Source organism: Mercurialis annua, linkage group LG8, assembly GCF_937616625.2.
Source record: "Mercurialis annua linkage group LG8, ddMerAnnu1.2, whole genome shotgun sequence".
Taxonomy (NCBI): domain Eukaryota; kingdom Viridiplantae; phylum Streptophyta; class Magnoliopsida; order Malpighiales; family Euphorbiaceae; genus Mercurialis; species Mercurialis annua.
Window position 1 is genome coordinate 36,522,416 of NC_065577.1, and position 23,235 is coordinate 36,545,650.

General features: G+C 36.6%; 3 protein-coding genes across 3 annotated transcripts; all 3 read left to right on the forward strand.

Annotated features, from left to right (window-relative positions):
• Positions 1-5,175: 5,175 nt before the first annotated feature.
• Positions 5,176-7,025, forward strand: LOC126659725 (uncharacterized). The gene is made up of 3 exons (XM_050353060.2): positions 5,176-5,333; positions 5,415-5,861; positions 5,938-7,025. Exons 1-3 carry the CDS (start codon positions 5,270-5,272, stop codon positions 6,276-6,278), a joined length of 852 nt encoding a protein of 283 aa, XP_050209017.2. The 5' UTR covers positions 5,176-5,269; the 3' UTR covers positions 6,279-7,025.
• Positions 6,820-9,844, forward strand: LOC126661997 (serine/threonine-protein phosphatase 7 long form homolog). The gene is made up of 7 exons (XM_050355883.2): positions 6,820-6,904; positions 6,996-7,096; positions 7,176-7,930; positions 8,007-8,106; positions 8,183-8,578; positions 8,653-9,042; positions 9,134-9,844. The coding sequence occupies exons 1-7, from the start codon at positions 6,820-6,822 to the stop codon at positions 9,827-9,829; spliced, it is 2,523 nt and encodes an 840-aa protein (XP_050211840.1). The 3' UTR covers positions 9,830-9,844.
• A 3,101-nt stretch (positions 9,845-12,945) lies between these two features.
• LOC126661998 (uncharacterized) lies at positions 12,946-14,640 on the forward strand. The gene has a single exon (XM_050355884.1). The coding sequence runs from the start codon at positions 12,946-12,948 to the stop codon at positions 14,638-14,640; it is 1,695 nt and encodes a 564-aa protein (XP_050211841.1).
• Positions 14,641-23,235: the final 8,595 nt, after the last annotated feature.

Genomic DNA, 23,235 nt, shown 5'->3' on the forward strand with positions numbered 1-23,235 from the left:
TCTATTATATATTTTCTTTAAATATACTCAACCGGTTCGACCAGCGGTTGAACCGGTCAAACCAGATTCCGGTGGCCATACCGGTTCGGCCACTGGTTCGGTTTTTTAAAACACTGGTTAAAAGAACTCTTGTAGATAACTGCTTTGTTGTATTATTATTTTTCTATTAAAATAGTTCAGTGGTTATTATTAAGGAGTCATATTTTCCATATACAGTTCTTATATTATCTAATGAAGTTTTAGTTTTTGATAGAATTTTCTTTTAATTAGAATCAATCTTAATCGGAAATTTTTATATTTTAAGATATTAGGCTTAAATTTTGTAAGATACAATTATTAAATATTTATCAACTTAAGCATCGTAAATTAACTTTAATAATTATTAAAAATATGTGTAGGTGGCCGATCAAGTAGATTAGAATTGCTACAATAATTACAAAAATTCACAGCTAATGGTACCTAATCAGACAATCATGATGCTTAATGTGTTGGCCGATTAAAAATAAATTAAATCACACGTTGTTGGGCTAAGTTGACCAAGATTATTGTTACTGTATTTAACAATGTTTTGAAAATCGGACCGGACCGGCCGGTCGGACCGGGTTAACCGGGAACCGGCTCTGTGTCCGGTCTGGTTTCTTGTTAAAATCGGATAGTTTAAAAACCGGTCAAAACCGGATTTAACCGGAAAAACCGGTTTTAGCATAAAAACCGGCCAAATCCGGTTTTTTAAAAATTGGTCAAAAAGCACTCTTTTTTGATAGAAAAAGCATTTTGTGCTCCCTACCATGTGTCTTTGTTTTTCTCTCTCCCATGTGTTTTTGTTTTTCTCTCTCCCATATGTCTTTTATTCTCTCTCATATAAATTCTTACACACATTAGTTATTCTTACACATACTAATTCTCTCTCATATGACATTTTAATTTTTATTAATAAATATTTTTACTCAAAAAATATAACTACACTCTTTCTAACACTATTATATATTCTTAAATATTAATTATTTATAATTATATTTCACAAAAAATAAATTATAATTCTTTGTAAATATATTATTATATTTTTTATTTATAAAATGTTATATCATATTTATAATTTAATAATTATTAAATTAAAAAAAATTATCTCTTTCATATAAAATAATTCTTGTATATATTCTTGAATATTATTATTTATAAATTATAATTATATTTTTTATATTAAATTATTTTAAATAAAAAATATGATGACATGTTAAATTAAAAGTTATATTTTTTCTTTCTCATAAAATATGATTATTCTATATACACTATGTTTATCAATTATAATTGTATTTCACACGTTTAGTAATTAATTCTATTTAAATATTTCTCATATTTTTATTTATAAACTTTGATTTTATTTAAATATTTTGTCATATTTTTTATTTATAAATTTTAATTGTATAATTTTAATTTAATAATTATTATTATTAAAATAAAAAACTATTTTTTTTCATTTAGAAAAATTATTTTATATATTCTTAAAAATTTATCATTTATAATTATATTTTATGTAAAAAAATTTAATAGATAATTTAATTTAAATATTATATCATGTTTTTTTATTTATAATACATGTATTTTCAATTTAAATAATTTATATTTTTTATAATTCAAAAATCCGGTTGAACCCGGTTGAACCGGTTGAACTGTAAATTCCAGATAAAGCCGGTTCGATTTCCGGTCCGATTTTAAAAACATTGGTATTTAATGAATATATATATATATAAGTTCAAGTAATGGCCAAATACTGACTGATCTACAAACTGACGAAGCATATCAAACCAATAGGAAACTTTTGTTATAAGCATTGATCAATAATAAAATGATCTCGCGTCTGGCGCTAATGAATAAAAAAAGATAAAAGAAGAATCCCGATTTCAAACTTGTATATAAGGATCGGTGGTTTATTTAATTTTTAGTCACTTAAATTTTAAAATTTATTTTTAAAGTTCGAATAATTCACTTTAAAACTATTAAATTTAGTTAGATTTCAAAATTTGTATTTCGGAATCAAGTAACCCGTAATCTGTATACTTCAAACACGTGACTTATTTAACTCTAAAAAATAAATTTAAGATCTAATTGACTAAACAAATTAAATTGATTTATTTAAATCAGAAACACAAATTTTGAAATTTAATTGATTAAAAAAGTTAAAAATAATTATATCAAAAGCTAAAATTGAATTAATATGATTTTGAAAGAGATGAATTTAATTGTAAAATTGTTGAAATAAATTATAGATTTGGACCGAATTAATTAATCGAACATATAGTTTAGAGTTAATGTCATAAAAATTCACCAAATTTACACGTTTTCTCAATTTAATCACGTTCTTTAAAACATCTCATAAACATACACCAACTTTCATTTTTTCCAAAATTCATACACGGTGCTGACGTGTCACTCATTCATTGGTTATAAATGACTTACACCTCAGCAAATTGCACCAATGAATGAGTATCACGTCAGCACCGTATATGAATTTGAGAAAAAAATGAAAGTTGGTATATGTTTATGAGAAGTTTTAAAGAACGTTATTAAATTGAGAAAACATGTAAAGTTGGTGAATTTTTATGACATTATCCCTATAGTTTAAGGGCTAAAATGACAATTTTTCAAGAAGAATGCTTTTAATGAAATAAGGCTGATGTAGTGTCCGAATGAATGGCCAAATGATTTTTATAAAGTTTGAATGACTTTTGAAAATAAAAGAATTAAAAAGAGATCGATTTGTAAAAATGTTAAAATTTAGGGATGTTTGTGGTACTTTTGACCAAAACCCTATGATTTGAGCCACAAAGGTTGGTTTGATAAAGTATATTGAAGAATGTATTTGGAGAAGTATTATTTGAAGAAAGTTTTGAAAAATCAAAAAGGTTGTATTTATCGGATTTAAAATGGAATTTTTCGGTTTATGCTCCGAAAATAAAAATATTTATATTCCAATGTTTTCAAGCAAATGAATTTTTAAACATTGATGTTTGAAAGTGAGATCAATCTTATAGTATTGGACTTCGTGTGAGAAACCGAGCTAATAAGAAAGGACTAAGCTGACGGGTTACGAATATCGAGATTTCGCCGATACCGTCGAGATGAGTAGAGTACTAGAGCGATGAAGAACGGGAAATAAATATCGAAAGAGAAAAGATTACAGTTTCAAAAAGAATCGTTTCAAATGGATATTGTATCGAGAAAATTGTTTCAACAGGGGTTTTTGATATTTGGGTGCCTCAAAGGCACCCAAAATTATAGATCAGTGCCTCTTTCGAATTTAATTCCGAAAGAGTGCCTGGTCCCACGTGGTCCGCATTCTAGGAATGCAGACCACAAGGTGTTCCGCATTCCTAGAATGCGGAACACATTAATCAGCTGATTAATTAATAATCAGCTGATTAATGCATGTTCCGCATTCTAGGAATGCGGAACATGCAGAGATTACCGTTGGGAGCTGACAGCTCCCAACGGTAATAAATGTGTTCCGCATTCTTAGAATGCGGAACACATTTAATGTTCAAGGCCTATAAATCGCCCCACACCCAGCCACAACACATACCAAACAAAGAAAATTCTCACAACCCGAAAATCTAAGGAGTGAAATATAATAGTTCGAGTGAGTCGGTTATTATTTCGGAGCACGGAAATTTTTTTGGATCGAGGTGTTTTTATTTCGGAGCTAAACAGAAATATATTTTGGAGCTAAGGAGTTATATTTTTTATTCGATACTAATTATTTTGGAGGACTACAAGAGGTTAGAACGTTTAATTTTTCATTTATTGCTTTAAATAATTTTAGTGTTAGTAAATATTAGAAATACATATATAAATTTAATTATAATGTAGGAAAATGTTAGATTTTAATTATAATTTAGAATGCATGTAGAAATTTAATTATAATGTAGAAAAATATTATTAGCTATTAATTATAATTTAGAAATATATGTGTAATATAAAAAAATTAGATAATATTTATAATTATTTTAATTATTAATATTGTTGTTGTTAAAAATTATTGTAGTTTACAAAAATATTGTTAATTGTTAAAAAAATTAGGCCTCAATATTAGGATATGTTTAATTTAATTTTATAATATTTGAAAAAAAATATTAGAAATAAAGTAATAGTAATTACGATTGATATGTTAAAGCTATAAATTTAAGATTTCCATTTTAAATATAACGGTGATATGTTTGCTGTTTATTAATTAGAAATGACGAGTCGAAATATATCTTTGTTGATATGGTGTGATGGCCGTATTGTGAGTTCTCCGTGTGGAATAGAATACCACGGGGGTCGTCCGGTTAATATGGCGCTTAGCGAGAGAACGAGTTTCGAAGAATTTTAAAATATTTGTAGAAGAGCAGTTTCTACCGACGGGGAAGTAGAAATTTCAAAAATCTACTTCCGGCTTCCAAGAATAGTTGAGGGTGCGATAGGGTCGTACTCGTTGTTTTCTGTGGAGAATAACGAGCATGTGTTTGGAATTCTGAACGAGGTCGTGCGGTATCCGCAACTGGAGATTTTGGAATTGTACGTGGAATACGAGGCCGTGGTTTGCAACAAGACTTTACTGGATCAGTTGGTCTTAGGTGATTCAAGCGGGTCTGAGAGGGGTAGTGGTGAAGAGGAAGAAGAGGAAGAAGAGGATTTCTACGACAGCAACGAAGAGGATGTCGAGGAAGACTTAGGAGCAGATTCACAATATGAGTCGCAACTTCCTGAGCATGTAAGAACGGCGGATCTTTGCGACTTTGACGTCGCCCCGGAGGCTGATGAAAAGATTATGTGGGATCCTGGGATGGAATTCCGAGTAGGGATGGTATTCGCAAATCGCGATGCCGTCCGAGCTTGTGCGATTACTTATTCGGTCGGGGTGGGAAGGGAGTTCAAGGGTCGCCGGACTACCAACTCCACAATAGTGTTGGCTTGCAGGCAGAACCCTGTATGTAAATGGTGGCTGCGCGCTACACTTCTGCAAGCAACTCAGACGTGGACGTTGACAAAATATATTGGCCCGCACACGTGCAATCAGCTGTTACCTGATCCAAACCATCGGAATTTTGGGTCTGTTGCAATCGCAGACTATATCAAGGGTCAAGTAAAGCTGCAACGTGATATATGGATCGATACCCTCAGAGCTGGAATTTGGCAACAAGTTGGAGTTAGGCCTCCGTATAAATGAACCTGGAATGCAAAGGAAAAGGCAATAGCTGATGTTTACGGTGGCTGGTATGAATCATTTGCTATGGTTCACAAGTTCATGAACGAGATGATGCATGTCAACCCTGGATCTTTCTGGGATGCAGAAGGTATACGTAATAACTCTAATTTGTTATATAACGAGTTGCTTCAAGTAATAATTCTAATTTTGTTGAACTTGTGATTTGTAGGCGCTGAGGTGTACACCGACGGGATCCTTCAGCCGAAAGTCGTAACGTTCATCCGAATGTTCTGGACTTTCAAACCGACAATTGAAGTGTTTCGTTTTTGCAAGCCAGTTTTGTTCGTCGACGGTACTCATTTGTATGGCAAATACAAAATGACCTTGTTGATCGCGTCGGCAATCGATGGGAACAGTCACATCATGCCACTGGCATTTGCACTTGTTGAATCTGAAAGTACTGCCAGTTATGAGTACTTTTTTGAACATTTGCGTGAGCACGTGATTTGCGAAAGGAAGGTGGCCATTATATCTGATCGGCACGCTGGAATATTGTCGGTTCTGAAGCGTCCTGAATGGGCCGGTGTCGCCCACAAGTTTTGCATCAGACATTTCTGTAGTAATTTTCAGACCAAGTTTAGGAACAAGGTTTTGAAGAAGCTGGCGGATAAAGCAGGTAATGATTTTTTACGAGTCATTATAAACGCTACATAGGTTATTATTATGCGCTAATATTATGGTTTGCCACATAGGCCGAGCATATCAGAAGCACAAGTGTAAACGCTACATGGCAGCGATCGAGATTAGAAGCCCAGAAGCGTATGCATGGCTGACTAAGCAAGAAAAGCGGCCTAAAGAAAAGTGGACAAGGGTGTATGACAAAAAAGGGCAACGCCACAATGTGATGACAACTAACTATGCTGAGTCTGTCAACACGACACTGAAGAATATAAGGAGGCTTCCGATCACATCAATGCTTGAGGCAATTTTTGCTCGGATGGTTAAAATGTTCGACACGCGTTGGAAGACGTATGAGGAGTTGATTGCTACAAACGTTCACTACATCCCAATATGCATCCAACTACTGAAGTAGAGGGGGGAGAAGGCTCGTTTTCATACAAGTCAGACGTACGACCGTTCTACGATGACATGCAAAGTGGAAACTAGGAAGAACCACTCAAATGGGAGAGGAGGAAATACCCATACGGTAAACCTTCAGCATAAGAAATGCACGTGCGGTAAATTCCAGCAATTTAAGTTGCCCTGCTCTCATGCTATGGCCGTTTGTGCGAAGGAGAAGCTGAACCCTCTTGAGTTTGTGCATTGGCATTACCAGACCAAGTTTGCAATTCAATGCTGGAACACTCCATTTAAAGTGTTACGTGTCGGTACATACTGGAAGAAGTCCGGCGTAGGCGAACCCCACTTCATTCCAAACCCTGAATGGCGTCGAAAAAGAGGGCGTCCAGTCAACCAGCGCTTCAGGAACGAGATGGATCAGGAATACAGGGAAGATCCGAGTCCTAACTGGTGTAGTAGATGTTGTCGTCGGGGTCACAATGCAAATGATTGTACCAATCCTATCCGAGATGAGTAGATTATGACTGTTATCGTGTAATAGACAGGAAGTAGTTATGACTGTTATTGTATTTGTGATGACTGTTATTGTTTTAATGAATGTTACTTTAGTAATGTATTATTCTTATGAATCTCCTTTTAGTAATTCTTACGAATATCATTCACTAATGTATTATTCTTATGAATGTTTGTTGTAATTTTTAATAACTGTTGTATGTATTTGTTATTTCAGCTATGGCTGAACGTCGGGACTACTACACTCCTGGGCCGCTGGTGCCAGACGTTCTGACTATGCAGGACGATCACAGATCCTCGGTTATTTGGGATAACCAGGTAAAATCTTGTTTTTTATTCTCCTAATTTGTTTATATATTTTAGTGTCCTAATTTTTATATAATTTTTATATTTTCAGGGCGAGGAGTCTTCCTTAGGGTCACGTTCGAGCGCCAGACTTACTCCATTTCACGAGCTAGATTCTCGCATCAGGAATGGGATTATTCAGACTGGCATGTCTGGTTTTATCGCGATGCGCCAGTTTCCAGTTGACTTGTGCCTTATCACAGCTCTTGTGGAGAGGTGGAGACTAGAGACACACACGTTTTGGTTTCCAGAGGGCGAGTGTACTATCACGCTGCAGGACGTGGCCATCCTGACAGGGCTCCCAGTGGATGGGACGCCAGTTACCGGACCTCGTATACGGGATTGGAACACGGTGTCTGTTCCTCTTTTAGGGAGGGAGATAGAGGTCAGCCGTCCCCGTAAACCGGGGTGCTCGTGGGTCAGTGGTGCTTGGTTGTCAGCTCAGTTTGCTGGTTGGACGGTATTGCATGCGGGTGCTACAGAGGATCAGGTTGACCAGGCGATTCGAGGTTACCTTTGGGCTGCTTTACAGGGTCTGTGCTTTCCGGATTTGAACAGTGGCCACTTGGGCGTGAGGATTCTTCCGCATCTGGCGGATTTAGGGCACTTGCGCGATATCAGCTGGGGATCGGCTGTTCTGGCGTATTTGTACCACGAGCTATGCCTCTGCGCCTCTGCTTCGGCGAACAGACAAAACATCGGGGGCGCCGTGTGGATTCTACAGCTCTGGGCTTACGAGCGACTTAGGCCATTGCGACCCCGTTTGGCCGACTTTGATGTCACGGGAGAATTGCCTTTGGGTGACAGGTACATTTTTCGTATGAAGTTATCTTAATTTTATGTTTTTCAGTACACTTAAAATATAATTTAATAATATGTGCAGATGGGGGGGTCCCAGACAGCGGGAGCGGGGGACACGACGAGTTCCCAGACACTCAGTTTCTCACTTCAGACTGTTATTGGACGGGCTGCGTTACGACGATGTAAGTTTTAATTTTTTTTTTGAATTTAACTAACGTACGGACAAATGTTAACTAACTTTCTAATTTACGTGCGCAGATCGTTTGGCAGCCATACTCCGACGACGTTCTCCAGTCCATCCCACAGATGTACCTGACAGGGCGACATATTTGGCGTGCCCGAGTGCCAATGATCTACTATCACATCGTCGAGTGGCACCAGCCGGATAGGGTTCTGCAGCAGTTCGGCTTACAGCAGCCCATTCCCCTGCCTGCTATGCAAGATCGGCGCCTTCATAACATCCAGTATCAGGGGAACTACAACTTCGATGAACTGCTCTCAGATTACATTCAGATTTGGAACAACAGAGCGGCTTACGTTGTTCAGGGTTACCAGCTCCAGCGTCCACCTCACTACCATTCAGCGTATATGGAGTGGTTTCGGAGCCGCAGTCGGCGTTGGATTACCCATGAGGGCGCAGCCGCCGGACAGAGTGTACGTATTTATTTTATTATTAAATTTCTCTTATTATTGTATACACTGACAATTTGTTTCTTTGATGTAAACAGCGCGACACTTTCGAGATGATCGCCCTTCAGAGAGAGGCGCGTGCGTCTAGGATTGGGACTGCTGCACGCAGTTCTCAATTAGCTTACGGAGAGGAGCGCCGTGACGTCACACTGCCCCCACCAGAGCCAGCAGTTCCGGCTTACGTACTACCTCCTCTTCCTCCCCTGACCATCGATCTGGCTCACATCAGGGGAGCGCGTAGACGGCAGCCTAGAGCCGCCCCGCCTCGCGAGCGCCCGGCAGACCCTATCCCCCCACCGGTCTACTTCCACTTCGATCCTACAGCCACTACAGACAGACGGGGGGAGTACTATGGCCCGACTCAGTACTACGGTTCCACTTCCACTTCAGCATCACAGCCTCCGTGGCATCAGACCTCTTTCCCACAGGTTTCATGTCATTTATAATTAAATTTATTGCTTTTTTAACTCGTAGTTAAATATATATTTTAAATGTTGTGTTTTTAACTTTGTATTTCAGGGACCCCAGGTATCATCGTATCAGGTCCCGCCTTCGTCGATGCCGTTTTTTGAGCCGTCGTACGGACAGACAGCATATACAACTCCTCTGGGCACGCAGCCGTCTCAGTTCCACCAGGGCACACCACCGGCGTCTCAGTTCCAGCAGGCCACACCACCGGCGTCTCAGTTCCGGCAGGCCACACCACCGGCGTCTCCGTTTCAGCAGACCACACCACCGCCGTTTGCTGCATCAGATCAGTATTACCGTCCAGCGCCATATACAGATGCTCAACCGTTCACGTCTTTCGATCAGTGTTACCGTCCCACGATGCCTTCGGATGATCAGCCGTCGACGTCACATTCGCGGCCATCTTCTTCTCACCAGGCCCAGGATCCATCACAGCTACATTTTACACTGTCAGAGTCATGCTTATTCGGTCCGGAGATCGGTTTAGAGGCGTACGAGGAGCTTTTATCACGACCGGATCTCACACCTCCATCTTTTAGACTCCTACCGCCCACACAGGAGGAGACCGGTACTGCACCACCAGCAGCAGACGTTCAGCATTCAGCTCAGGACGAGGACGCCCACGACAGCGGCGAGAGCCCTCCGGTACCCAGACAGTTTCACTCGATCACAGACAGCTCGCGGCACCGACGAGAGACTCACGGTTTAAGGATACAGAGACCGAGGACTCGTAGATATGAGGATTAGATTTCATATTTTTCTTTATTTATCGTTTTGTATTTTAGTATATGTTGTATGTTTACTATATTATGTATATTATATTCGTGTGTTATAATTGTTATTTTTTTACCACTGTCTGTTAAAATCATTAGTTAAATAAAATAAATATTTATATCGTCTGTTAAATTTTGTCGTTTATTTATAAGCGTTTGTTAAATTCAGAAGTTAAAAAAAATATTTAAATCGTTTTTAAATATATCGTTTAATAAAATTATTTTATATTATTTTTAGTTTATAATTATTTAAATAATTTTTTGTTTTTAAAAAATTAACAATCAGCAATGATTGGGCATTTTAGTGCCCAATCATTGCTGCCCCAATGATTGGGGAGACAAAACTGTCTCCCCAATCATTGGGGAAGCGTGTTCCGCATTCCTAGAATGCGGAACACGCTTTAATCAGCTGATTATTAATTAATCAGCTGATTAACCCGTTCCGCATTCTAGGAATGCGGAACACCACCTGTTCCGCATTCCTAGAATGCGGAACCGGTGGTCCCAGGCACTCTTCTGGAATTAATTCCAGAAGAGGCACAGAACTGGAAATTTGGGTGCCTTTGAGGCACCCAAATATCAAAAACCCTTTCAACAGAGCTAAACCAGATAAAAGATTTTAAGAAAAGGATAAGATTGATTTCCGGTCACGTTACAAATGAATATAAGAATCGTATTATAATCAAAATAATGAAATGGAAATATGATGAAAAAAGGATCACTTTATCTTCTTGTTACCCCAGGACTTCTAGTCTTGCAACGAATAAAATGGCCAAGATTTTTGACTTCAATGTTGATCTTAATTGTTACAAGCTTACCTGAAACAAGAGTCTTCGTTTGGGTGATCAACAGCTACTGGATACTCTTTTAGCACAGCTACAAAACTGTTTACCAAGACCTAATGACATAGATTATTTCTGCAGGAATAATAAGACCTGCTACACTCCGGTTGGCTTCAAATTTCTTCTTCAATTGCTGTTAATGGCAGTTCTCGTCAGCCTGCTTCCTCTCTTCATTAAACAATCGCCTTCGAATAGCTCCATTTGCTCCTCAGCAATCTGCATTTTCTATTCAGTCTGATAATAACCAACGAGCTACTGGATTAGGAAGACATAATGGAGTATTATTTTTGTTCTTTTGGAAATTCAAGCTCCCTCCCCATATTCTTTTTTTCCTCTAGTTGCTGGCCCGAAAAAGAATATCCTCCAACATTGTTCTTGCGCATAAAGATATAATTTCTTCTATGAATTTGGCATGCTCCTTCTGTTCTTATGATGAAGACAGCCTCCATATAGTTATCCATTTTCGTTTTTCTTGGCTAAGGTGGAGCACGTTGCTTCGTATGTGTAATACAGTCACGGTGATGCCGATTTCTTTGATTGATTTCTTCTATTTCTAGGATGAATAGCTGCTTATTGTGTGGGAGCTATGGAAGACTAGAAACAAGAGAATCTTCAAGAATGAGTTCTTAGATGTGGAATCAGTGGGTTTTTCTTCGGTTTGTAAGGCGGTGGAATACTACGAAGACAACAATCAAGCCTTTGTGTACTCATGAAATGATGTTTATAGGAATTTATTTTTCTTCTGTAAATTCAATTGAATTTGCGCCATTTTTAGGCATTTGTCAATCACGGCTTTGTGATTGAGCTAATAAATCCATTATTTATCCAAAATAAAAAGAGCAAACACCACTAAAAGACAAAGTCAAAACTACATTAAATATGGAAAAGTGTGGTATGTTTTTATGAAATTACTCATTTTACATAAATTTACTAAATTACTTCATACTTGTGTTTGTCCTAAACTGCCTATTAATTTGGGACGGAGGGAGTATCTATTAACTTAAGCATAAAAAATTAACCGTAATACTTATTAAGAATAGAGAAATTTTCACAAAATACTACTTTTTTGAAAATATTTGCAAAGATATTCCGTTTTTTGAAAAATCATTTTTTCGAAAATTTATTTTTTTACTCCGAATTTTTTTTTACTCTGAAAAAATTTGGAAAGATATTCCATTGTTTTAAACTGTTTGAAACTGTATTATAAACAGTTTCAAAGACGTCAATTTTAGAAACTTTTTGAAAATTTTTGAAACTGTAATTGAAACAATTTTTTTCAACGGTTTCAATTTTTTTTTAAGAAACCGTTATAAACCATTTGAACGGTTTATAAAACAGTTTCAAATTTTATTTTATTTTTTGAAACCGTTTGAAACTCTATTGTTGGAAGTTGGCGGGCGCCAACTTTAGTTCGCGGGCGCGAACTTAATCAGACATGAATGGGGCTGAAGCTCGCGAGTGCCAGATTCAACAAGTGTTGAGAGCGAACTTTAGTTCGCGGGCGCGAAGTAGACCTCGCGGGCGCGAAGTTTAAATCTCGAAAAGTTGGGTTGCAACGGTCATTTATTACACCCAACGAGGTGCTGACACTTCAGCAGAGGACCGATGAGAACTTTGTCCAAGGAGCCGTTCGCGGGCGCGAAGTCAAGTTGGCGGGCGCGAACCTTGTCTGGCAAGGCATACTTGGAAAAGTTGATTTGTTACTCTTTTGCTTCAAAAAAAGGAGTAACGGGAAGAATTGTTTGGAGGCCTATATATATCATACTATTGTGTATGGAAAAGGGTTGACAACCAAAGTATTCAAACCTCTCAAGCAATCTTCAAATATTGTGTGAAAAACCTTTGTAATTTGTTGGTTTAAGAGTGAACCCTAGAAACTCTTGTTGTTGTTTGGTTTGTAGTTTTGCCTAGAAAAACTATAGGTTGTTGTTGTTAGTTGTTGGTTTGAGTTGAGCCTTTGAAAACCTAAGTTGGGAGTGAACTTGTAAAAACTCCAAGTTTAGTGGAAACCTCTAGTTTGAGGGAAGTGGATGTAGGTGAATGTGTTAATCACCGAACCACTATAAAAGCTTGTGTGTTTTTCTTTCTCAACCTCCATTAGATTAGTTGCAATCAATTCTTAGTCCGCAAAAGTTTTTAGTGGAAACTATTCAACCCCCCCCCTTCTAGTTGCTATTGGGTTACAAGTGGTATCAAAGTTTGGTGCTCTAGTTGTGCTTAATTGCAAGAGTTTAAAGATCCAAAAGCAATGGAAGGGTTTCTCAACAATTCCATAAGACCATACTTCGATGGTACCGATTATGCGTATTGGAAGCAAAAGATGGAGAAGTATCTTGATAGTGAAAATGTGAATCTATGGAAATGCATAAGGAAGCCATGGGTATGTCCTACAAATCTTGTTGATGGTGTTGTGGTGAATAAGCCAAGAGATGCTTGGACTCCCCTTGAGGAAATTGCCTACTTGAAAAACAATAAGTGCATGTCCACTCTCTATCATGCACTCTCTAGAGAAGAAGGAGGAAAAATTCTTCATTGTCAAACCGCAAAGGAGATATGGGTTACTCTTGAGAATCATCATGAAGGAACTAGTGAAGTGAAGTTCAAGAAGATTCAACTCCTAACTCAAGAATATGAGATGTTCTTCCACAAGGCCGATGAGAAGGTGACTGAGATGACCAACCGACTTCTCAAGATTGTTGAGGCATTAAGAAAGTATGGGAAGCACTACTCCAAGGCGGATGTCAATAGCAAAATCTTGAGGTCTTTGCCAAAAGTTACCTCCATTGAGGAAGCAAATGATCTCACAAAGCTCAACACCGGTGAGCTAATTGGTAAGCTTCTTACCTTTGAAATTTACATTGAAAGGGAAGAGCCAGAAGAAAAGAAAAAGGTGCTAGCTTTGAAGGCCAAGGAGACCAAGGTCAAAGAAACTAAGGCAAAGGAAGCTAAGGAGTCAAGCTACTCTAGTGATGATGAGTTTTTTGAATTGGACTCGGATGGTGGGAGTGACAAAGAAATGGCTTTGTTCACCAAGAGATACAACAACTACATCAAGAGGAAGCAAGACAAAAGCAAGAGAGAATTTCATAAAAGACCCTTCAAGAAGGAAGATGTGAAATGCTATGAGTGTGGCAAGAAAGGCCATATGAAAAATGAGTGCAACAACAATGAGAAGAGTCCACAAAGATCACATAGAAAAGACAAGGAAGTCAAGAAAAGGGCTTACAAAGTGACATGGGATGAGTCTAGTGAAGAGGATGAGGACTATGAAAGTGAAAGAGCCAACATTTGTTTCATGGCTAATATAGAGGAAGCCTCTTCCACTAAGGTACACAATGACTCCTCTATTTCCTCTTCTTCTATTGATGATCTCTCTACCCATGATCATGAAAGTGATAGTGGGGATGAGAAGGTGGGAATGATGAAAACTATGGCTAAGAAAGTCAATAGCTATAAGAGAAAAATTGTGAAAAACAAAGAAGATTTTTCCTTACTTGAGGCTAAAATTAATGATTTTCAAAAACAAATTGTTAATTTGAATTTACAAAAGGAATCCTTAAAAAATTCAATTTCTCTACTCAATACTTCCAATCTCACTTCTCTCAACTCTTTTAAAGAAGAGAATGAGAAATTAAAAAAGGAAGTGATTGAGTACAAAACTTCTTCGACTAAGTTTCAAAAGGGAAAACAATCTTTAGATGAGATGTTGACTTTCCAAAGACCTTCTTCTTCTAAGGAAGGATTGGGTTTTGTGGCTAGTTTCTCATCATCTCCATCCTCTAGAACCACCTTCAAGAGAGCTAAAACGATACAATCTTCTTCTATAGATGTTGAGTTCACAAAGGAGACAACACCTTCTAGTCCTTCTATGACTAAGATGGATGTTGATCCTCCACAAGCTAAGGCCAACACATCTAAAGATGATAAGCCTAAAGTTACATAGCCAAGCATTCCATCAAATGCTAAGGCTAAGGACACTAGACCAAGCATTCCTAAGAATGCTAAGCCTAGAGGTCCCAACCCCAAGGGACAACTACCCAAGGGCAAGAATGCTCACACCAACCCAAGACAACCTCACACATGTTGCTCTTGTGGTAAGGATGCTCCTTCAACTCATTCTAGAACATGGAGACCTAAGCCTAAAAAGGCTAAGTCAACCATTAGATGTTTCTATTGCATGAAGGTTGGGCATACAAATGGAAGGTGCTATGTGAGGAAAATCCACTTGAACTTGATTCACTTGGATGATTCCAAGACTAACCCTCAAGGACCCAAGTACATTTGGGTACCTAAAAGTTCTTAATTTCCATATGTGTTTTAGGGCAAAGGAGTATCCATCAATAAAAATCGACCTTGGATTGTGGATAGTGGGTGCTCAAGGCACATGACCGGAACTTCAAAGCTATTCACAACCCTTCAATCAAAGGATGGTGGCTATGTAACCTTTGGTGACAATGCAAAAGGAAAAGTAGTTGGTATTGGTAAGATTGGTAAGACTTCAAACTCATCTTCTTGTATTAGAAATGTTCTATTAGTTGATGGTTTGAAGCATAACTTGTTGAGTGTAAGTCAATTATGTGATAGTGGCTTAAGAGTCACTTTTGACTCTAAGGCTTGTTACATTACTCAAGTGAGTGACAACAAGACCATCCTTAGAGGAGAAAGGAGCGAAAATATTTACATAATTGACTTAGACTCAACTTCTAACAAGAATCTCAAGTGTCTTATGTCCACAAAGAACGAGCCTTGGCTTTGGCATAGAAGGCTTGCCCATGCTAACATGGAGTTGATAGACAACTTGAGAAAAGGAGAACTTGTGATTGCACTTCCGGATATTAAATTTGAGAAGGAAAAAGTTTGTGCTTCATGTCAAATGGGGAAGCAACACAAGTCATCCTTCAAATCCAAAAAGGTGGTAAGTACATCCAAACCTCTTCAATTGATTCATATGGATTTATTTGGACCATCTAGAGTTGCTAGTTTGGGTAGTAAGCATTATACCTATGTCCTTGTTGATGATTACTCTAGATATACTTGGGTTATTTTCATGGCTCATAAGGATGACACTTTTGATGCTTTTAAAAGTTTTTCAAAACTTGTTCAAAACAAAATGGGATATTATATTATGAGTATAAGAAGTGACAATGGTGGTGAATTTAAAAATCATCTTTTTGAAAGCTATTGTGAAGACCTTGGTATTTCTCATGAGTTCTCGTGTCCTAGAACTCCCCAACAAAATGGGTAGTGGAAAGGAAAAATAGATCTCTTATAGAAATGGCAAGGACTATGCTAAATGAATTTAAATTACAAAACTATTTTTGGGCGGAAGCCGTCAATACTTCTTGTTTTGTGCAAAACCGTGTTTTGAAAAGATCCATTTTGAATAAAACACCTTATGAGTTATTGTCACGACCCATTTTCATGAATCGCGACCGGCGCTAGGGTATGAGTATGGTTGTACCGAAACCCGTAGCTAGCCTTGCGGATAACAAACATTTATCATTAACAACATTATACCTGCATAAAACCACATGCTCAGGGGCAACCGAGACTCCAACCTGGTCTAGCAGTTTATATGTACAACATATAAATAATAAATGCTCGGTCAACTCCGAGTCTCTAACATGGCATAAATATTAAAATAACATAAGTTAATATAATAACGCCAATCAACAAATAATCCAATTGAATTAATCTGACAACAAGTACTATAACAAGTAAGACTTCTAATTACTACTGCGGTCTAAGAGTAAAATCTGTTCAATAACTTTAATAAAATAAAGTAAGACCTCCGTGTAAATAAAGAATCGGAGACCAGCTGACTCGCTCAAATCATAACCCTGGAAAAATTGGGAAAGCAACGGGGTCAGATATACTGAGATGAGTTCATACAACTATTTACATTTATTAAGTGAAAACCTTTAAAAACCTTAAAATATTTGTAAAGAAATTTATCATTATGGATAAGCATTGAAACCCTAAACCACAAATATCTAAATCCAATTGTCGTGTCGGTGAGACGTATCTCCATAACCGATCCCCGACTATCACTCAAATAAAATATGTGAGTCCCAGGAGACGTATCTTCCACCGGCGCCCTCACCAAGGCGAGACATATCTCAAACCTACCTCAATACCATATGATTATATACCGGTGCGCACGCAGTCTCGATGATGCCCATCGAGTAGCCCGTTCCAATTCAGATCCATAATGTCGAAAACAGTTCGAAAGCTGTATATACAATATATATATATATACAAAAATACAATTTACTTAATAAAGCGGTAAATAGCGATATAAACGCATTGCTTGCTAATCCACGTGAAAACTCCTGGCAAGCAACCTAAACTCGGTTCGCCTCAAAAGCACGAACAGTCGACGAGTCTAAACAAATATAAACAATTATTAAAACAGACCCTAACTCTATAGAGTACTAGACACCACATAGGACTAGCACCAACAACAAGTTAAGGTAAAGCCAATTAGAGTAAACGCAATACTCAAACAATTATACAGTCAACAAGTCAAGCTTATTAAGTTCTCGCTTTAAAATCCGTTTCAAAAAATATTATTTAAATATTTATTAAATAATAATCCAAATTAAAATCTGTATCAGTGAGTCAGCCGAGTTATCAAAACTACCAAGCTTCTTTCCACTTGTTGGGCGACCAAAGTCTAACCCAACCCAAAATCTTTATCAAAATATAAACCCAAGTTTATAATTCCAAAAACAACTTTGATAAAATAATATATTATCCAAATTATAAACCATAGTCTATAATTATAAACACAACCTTGATAAAATAATAATCAAATTCAAAACGGAACTCAAAAGTTTAAAGTTCAAAAGTCATCCTATTGATACTTTTAGGGACTAAACTGCAAATTAGCTAAATTTGACATTTCAATTAAAATTAAATATAATTACCCGAGTAATTATATTAATTTAGATTATAAAATAATTATCGTTTTCTAATTATCAATTTAAAATTAAAACACAAATCAAAAGTTATAATCCATAGATAAAATTAACTTGAGGGATTTAATAAGTTTAACTTTAAACAAAAGGGTGACCATAATGGCCATTAAGCCATCTCTTTCATTAAGAAAGAAAATCAAACACAGAGCTAACAATTTCAAAACCATAAATCCCTCCAACATGATTACAATGGCAGCAACTAACCAATTATGAACCTATTAACAATAACAAATTCAAACCATAACCTATTGCCATTATAAATCAAACCATTTCACCCTAATCATAGAGGAATCAAACAAGCAACCAAGAATTTTTGTCACGGCAGCCATCATTCAACAAGACAAGAACATGGCATCGATATAACATTTACGAGGCGAAATCGAAACGGCGAAGAAACGATCGAAAACTTAAGCCAAGATTTAACCACAACATCTGTAACACGGTTTGCACGTACGAATGGCAGTAACAACTTAATAACATGAACGACAGCAACAATTCAAAGAATGGCAGCAAGTTATCTTAGAAACGACGAAAAGGAACGGCACTAAATGGAGTAATCTTTACGTACCTTTATAGATTTTGAAGTGTAATGATTATAGAGATTGCTGAGTTGATGTGAACCGTCAAAGAACAATCGAATTAAAGCTAAGCCATGAGATACGAAATCAAGAACCGTTTTTGACGATATCGAAATATAAATCAAGAACATGACGTTAAAGACTTACCGGATCGAATGAACGAAAGGAGGAGATGAAGTTATGATTCCTGAGAGTTTCTGGTGCATCAAAGTCGGCTAGGGTTTTCACAAAATGAAATAAAAAGAGTTTGGTCGAGTTATGGGGTCTATTTATAGCCCAATATACAAAATTACAGGTGAGGCGCGATGGGAGGCGCGTTCGTCCCATCGCGCCTTCACCAGGCGCACAGAAAATGTATGGGGCGCGTTGCGAGGACAATCCAACGGTTAGATTGGGAGATATGCATATTTTCTCAAAACATGTCAGATTCAGAAGGTATACGAATACATCATCGATTATAAACCGAATACAGGTCAAATCGCCATCGAAAACTCACACGACATATGCGACACGTACAAGATACAACGCAAACCCCAAACAAAGTGTCACACTTGCTAAGTCCACCATTAACAATCCAAAACTAAGTTGGAAACACAACGAAACCATAACAGAAAAACACGGGATATTACATTCTCCCCAACTTATATAAAATTCGACCTCGAATTTAAAACAACAGAACCCGCGTAATAACATATCATAAACTATATGCTGTCCGAACAAAAATGCACATAGCCAACGTAAAACACATAAAAAGATACCCAAGGTAATCAATGACAGCAATAATAACAATTCTGCATAACAACTCTGTCTTTTAAGAAGATTCCTCAACCGAGTCCAATCCAAACTGTAATCATAGGAATTTCCATGATTAACGACCTAAGTACTTGCGTAAGCAAAAACTCAAAAGGTTGTTCCTCGAACAATAACTCTAACCCACATCTTTCATAAACCGAACAATCTCAAATGATCACAAAAAGTATCAACACTAACTTCCACTTAACATAAAACGATAATGCCATTTCTAGGTGAAACCAAATGGAATACAAACTCTCCCACATGAAACTCTACTGAAATTCTAAGGATTATCAAGAAAGAAACCTCGAATCTTTTCAATGATAACTCTAACAAAATTTTCACCCAGAGAAGGTCAACACAAGACGAAACACGCCGAAAATATATGGGGTATTACATTCTCCCCACCCTATGAAAAATTCGACCTCGAATTTTAAATCTGAAACTGATTCAAAATTGAAACGGTCACAACACACATATGTACAACATTCGTATTCTAACAACTTGGTGCTCTAACGATCACTTGATCAACACAAAAGTGAACAGACAAAAATTATCCAACTGAGAATCACAATTACTCTTTACCAGGATGGCTTCCAAAACCAGCTCGAATCTTAAAAATTACCAAATCCATATTATCAAAGCGCAAGAACAAGCCCTAACCTCAAACTATAGTTCTTACAATTCCAAACTCTATCGTATCAAACAGGAACACTGAAAAGATATATTGTGTTCCACAACACTTACTCACCTGTCCACTTATAACGAGCTCGACACCAAAATAATCGATAACAATACTCAATAACAACTAATTAATATTTTGGCCAACAACAAACACTACTTGGATCATTCAGTCCAACGATTAACACCAAATTTGATAATACCATCAACCTCGCGAATTATAAAACACAAAAACTCATATTGTCATTCAAAAGAATACGTGAACCTATCTCATGATAACAGAATATCCAGATTAGTAACAACCCATCTCAATCATAATTATTCCTCCAATCATTCAAAAATAAACAGCATGTAATAACCTAAGGTAACTAACCATCAACTTAATTCTAACTAAGTTTCACATACTTAATTTTATTCCACACACAAACGGTTCAATATCCGAACAAAACGATATCCAAACTTTCAAGAATTAAACCCTCAATCAACAATATTGACCAACCACCTTTGTTATCGGAATTCACCAAACACGATCATCGATTTTTGGACCAGCTAGCTCATATATCCTAAACCAAAATTATTCAATCAAATGACTATAACCTCGTTTACAACGAGAGATCACTACGATCAATTCACCTCGACCGGATTGTTAGTTATGCTCAAACATTTTATATTCAAAAAGAATTCAGTTCTCTTTAAAGACTATACGTCTTACACCTCCTTTTTATATTAAATAATCAAAATGCTTTACCATTGAAAAACCATAAGTTTTGTGAACCCCTGAAAATTTTAAAATATTCGCATTTGAATCCGCAATTTTCCCTTACTTTTAAATACATTTGCCAATTTATGAAACAGTTCAACTGACAAATTTATGTTCTCTTTAATCAAACTTGCTAAAATAAATTTATCTCCTTCTCGAAAATACAGAAACCGTGGAAAAATCCTTCGTATTAAAATGCACATTGATGTTTCAAACATCCAAAATTTAAATCGCTTTCCAAATTTTACTCTCACACAAAAACACAATTTGAAGAAATCATTTAAACGAAAAAAAAATTATTCCTTTAAATCAAATTTGATAAAAAAAATTCCTTTCCTTAGAAGGGTAAAATTAACAATTCAAAATCTTTTTTTTTTGAAATCACCTTTATATCAATAAACCAAAAACAAAAAACACTTGGACAAAATCAAATCTGAAAAGATAAAGTCTCTTTTAAAAATATAGTGTAGAAACACACATGAGCATAGCCAATATTCTTAATCCACCAATTATTAGATCACAAATCGGAAATTATCACTAAAACTTCCTAATCTGAATCTAACCATACACCGTACTTGGCACAACTAAAACTCGTGTGAAACTTCAAATTTATTCTTATCTTCTATAAAATACAAGATTCTGACAATACACACTGATCCATTACGACGTAATCGTCCAAAATTCATCACCATCATCACAGAGTATTTGTCTAGCTACCTTTCGGTAGCAGTTTGAAAATCATTTGAAAACCAACAACTTTATAAATAGATTATCACAATGTGACTCGCGAGCTCGTCTCAAAACATCCTCCTCAAACACTTTATCGATAAAATCCATTTTACATAATTGTGCGCCATGGTGATGACATCTCTCATCCCCAAAGAGTTGCATACAACCCTAATCATTTCTATGCACGTGATGCATGTACTCTTATGCATGTATTTATTATTGTTTTATCTTTTATTTAGTGAACATACTTAATGCTCAATGAAATCCTATTCGTGACATTCAAAATGCATGTTCATGATATGTCTGGGCACAATTACGTGTTGAAAATATTTCAAATATTTTAACAAATCAACCTTTAAAATCAATTTCTCAAAACTATTTGCTAGACGTTACACTCTGTGAGATGTGCACTCGATAACCTCAAAATATTTCTCAAACTCCATACTTGTAATCTTGTAATACCCTAAAATATTTAATTAACTAATTGGACCACGTGTCCAGTTTTGATTCGCTAGAGTGGCGATATCAGAAGAATTTCTGAAAAGATAAAGTAAATAAGTCTTAAGTAGGTCGGTTTTGGGAAACTAATTATGCGAAAATGTAGATTTTATTTCAATTCTAAAGTTAGAATTGGAATTAAAAGGAAAAATGTCAAGAAAAGCCCAACATAGGGTACAGGGACCAAAGTGGTAATTTAGCCACTTTGTGTCGAAAATAGAAATATTGGATTTTGACGGGAAAGTATTGATATCGAGCTTTGTATTATTTATCGGGTATAAATAATACGTATAAGTCGTAATAAAAGTATTTGTCGATTTAGCTATGGACTAAATCGTACAAAATAAAAGTTTAAAAAATAAATGATAATAAATAAAAAGAACAAGGATCAAAATGCCACTTTAGCCAAGATATATATATAAAGAGAAATATGAAAGAAGAAGAGCAGAGAGAGTTCCAGAGAGAGCGAGAGAAATTCGTTCGATACCGTCGTTTCGCCGCCGTTTCGCCGTTCGACGTCCGATTCGAGTGATTTTCACGGCAATTTCTTCAGAATCAAGAGCTCTACTCGTTCTAAGATTCATTTCAAGGTAATATTTCGAAATTTGGTGCAAAAATGGGATTATATAGGATGTTTTGTGAGAAACGTCGAAATTGACGTTTTTGGTTCGATTTTAGCGTTTTGGTGAAAACGGAATGACGGGTTTTGTGAGAAATAGAGTTATTGACGTTTTGGAGAAGTCGGGGTGCGGCGAAACAGCCCGGAAACGACGTTTCCGGGACTGTGCATAGCCAAGGAGCTATGCGCCCGCATAGCTCATGCTATGCGAGCGCATAGCTGAGCTATGCGCGCGCATAGCCAAGCTGTGCACCGCACAACTTATTCGAGCTACGCGCTCGCACGACGATTCCGAAGGGACTAAAATGGACTTTTGTCCCGATTGACCGAGGTTTTTGACGTTTTTGAATATTGAACTTTAAAGATAAAATTAAGACCCCGATAACTTAAAAAGTAAGATTTAGCTCGACGTTTTACGCGAGTAACGATAATGAAAAACGTTAAGGAAATTATATAATTCTCGAATACAAGGAATGGTATTCGATAAGTCGTGAATACAACCAAGAATTACTGAATACGTGAATAGTACTAAGAATGAAACCAATACTTAAATTATGAAAATATTATACGTATAAATACATGATTTACGTCTGACTATTAAACGTTAATTAATATGTATCAGACGTACGACCAGGCAGTGAGGGCACCAGAGGTGTACTAATACGAGCATATTACCACATCGATCTTGTTGTAGAATGGATAGCGGTCACTGTGAGTTGCACTTTACTTTCACGTATTATATATTAAAGTTATTTTATATAGATATATATACGGTTTACACGCATCGCAATATATATACGAAGAAACTAGCTACCTATTGGGTGTCAATAGGCTGTGTGATCACCAGTATTGAGTCGGTCTAGTGTGTTTACATCTGAGAAATGATTGGATACGTATGATA

Bases quoted from the DNA above. Each gene is read 5' to 3' on its own strand.
- LOC126661998 (XM_050355884.1), top strand. From the start codon at position 12,946: ATGGAAGGGTTTCTCAACAATTCCATAAGACCATACTTCGATGGTACC.
- LOC126659725 (XM_050353060.2), top strand. From the start codon at position 5,270: ATGGTTCACAAGTTCATGAACGAGATGATGCATGTCAACCCTGGATCT. The intron at 5,334-5,414 runs GTATACGTAATA...TGTGATTTGTAG, and splicing joins ATCTTTCTGGGATGCAGAAG to GCGCTGAGGTGTACACCGAC. The intron at 5,862-5,937 runs GTAATGATTTTT...TTTGCCACATAG, and splicing joins GAAGCTGGCGGATAAAGCAG to GCCGAGCATATCAGAAGCAC.
- LOC126661997 (XM_050355883.2), top strand. From the start codon at position 6,820: ATGACTGTTATTGTATTTGTGATGACTGTTATTGTTTTAATGAATGTT. The intron at 6,905-6,995 runs GTAATTCTTACG...TTGTTATTTCAG, and splicing joins TTCTTATGAATCTCCTTTTA to CTATGGCTGAACGTCGGGAC. The intron at 7,097-7,175 runs GTAAAATCTTGT...TTATATTTTCAG, and splicing joins CGGTTATTTGGGATAACCAG to GGCGAGGAGTCTTCCTTAGG.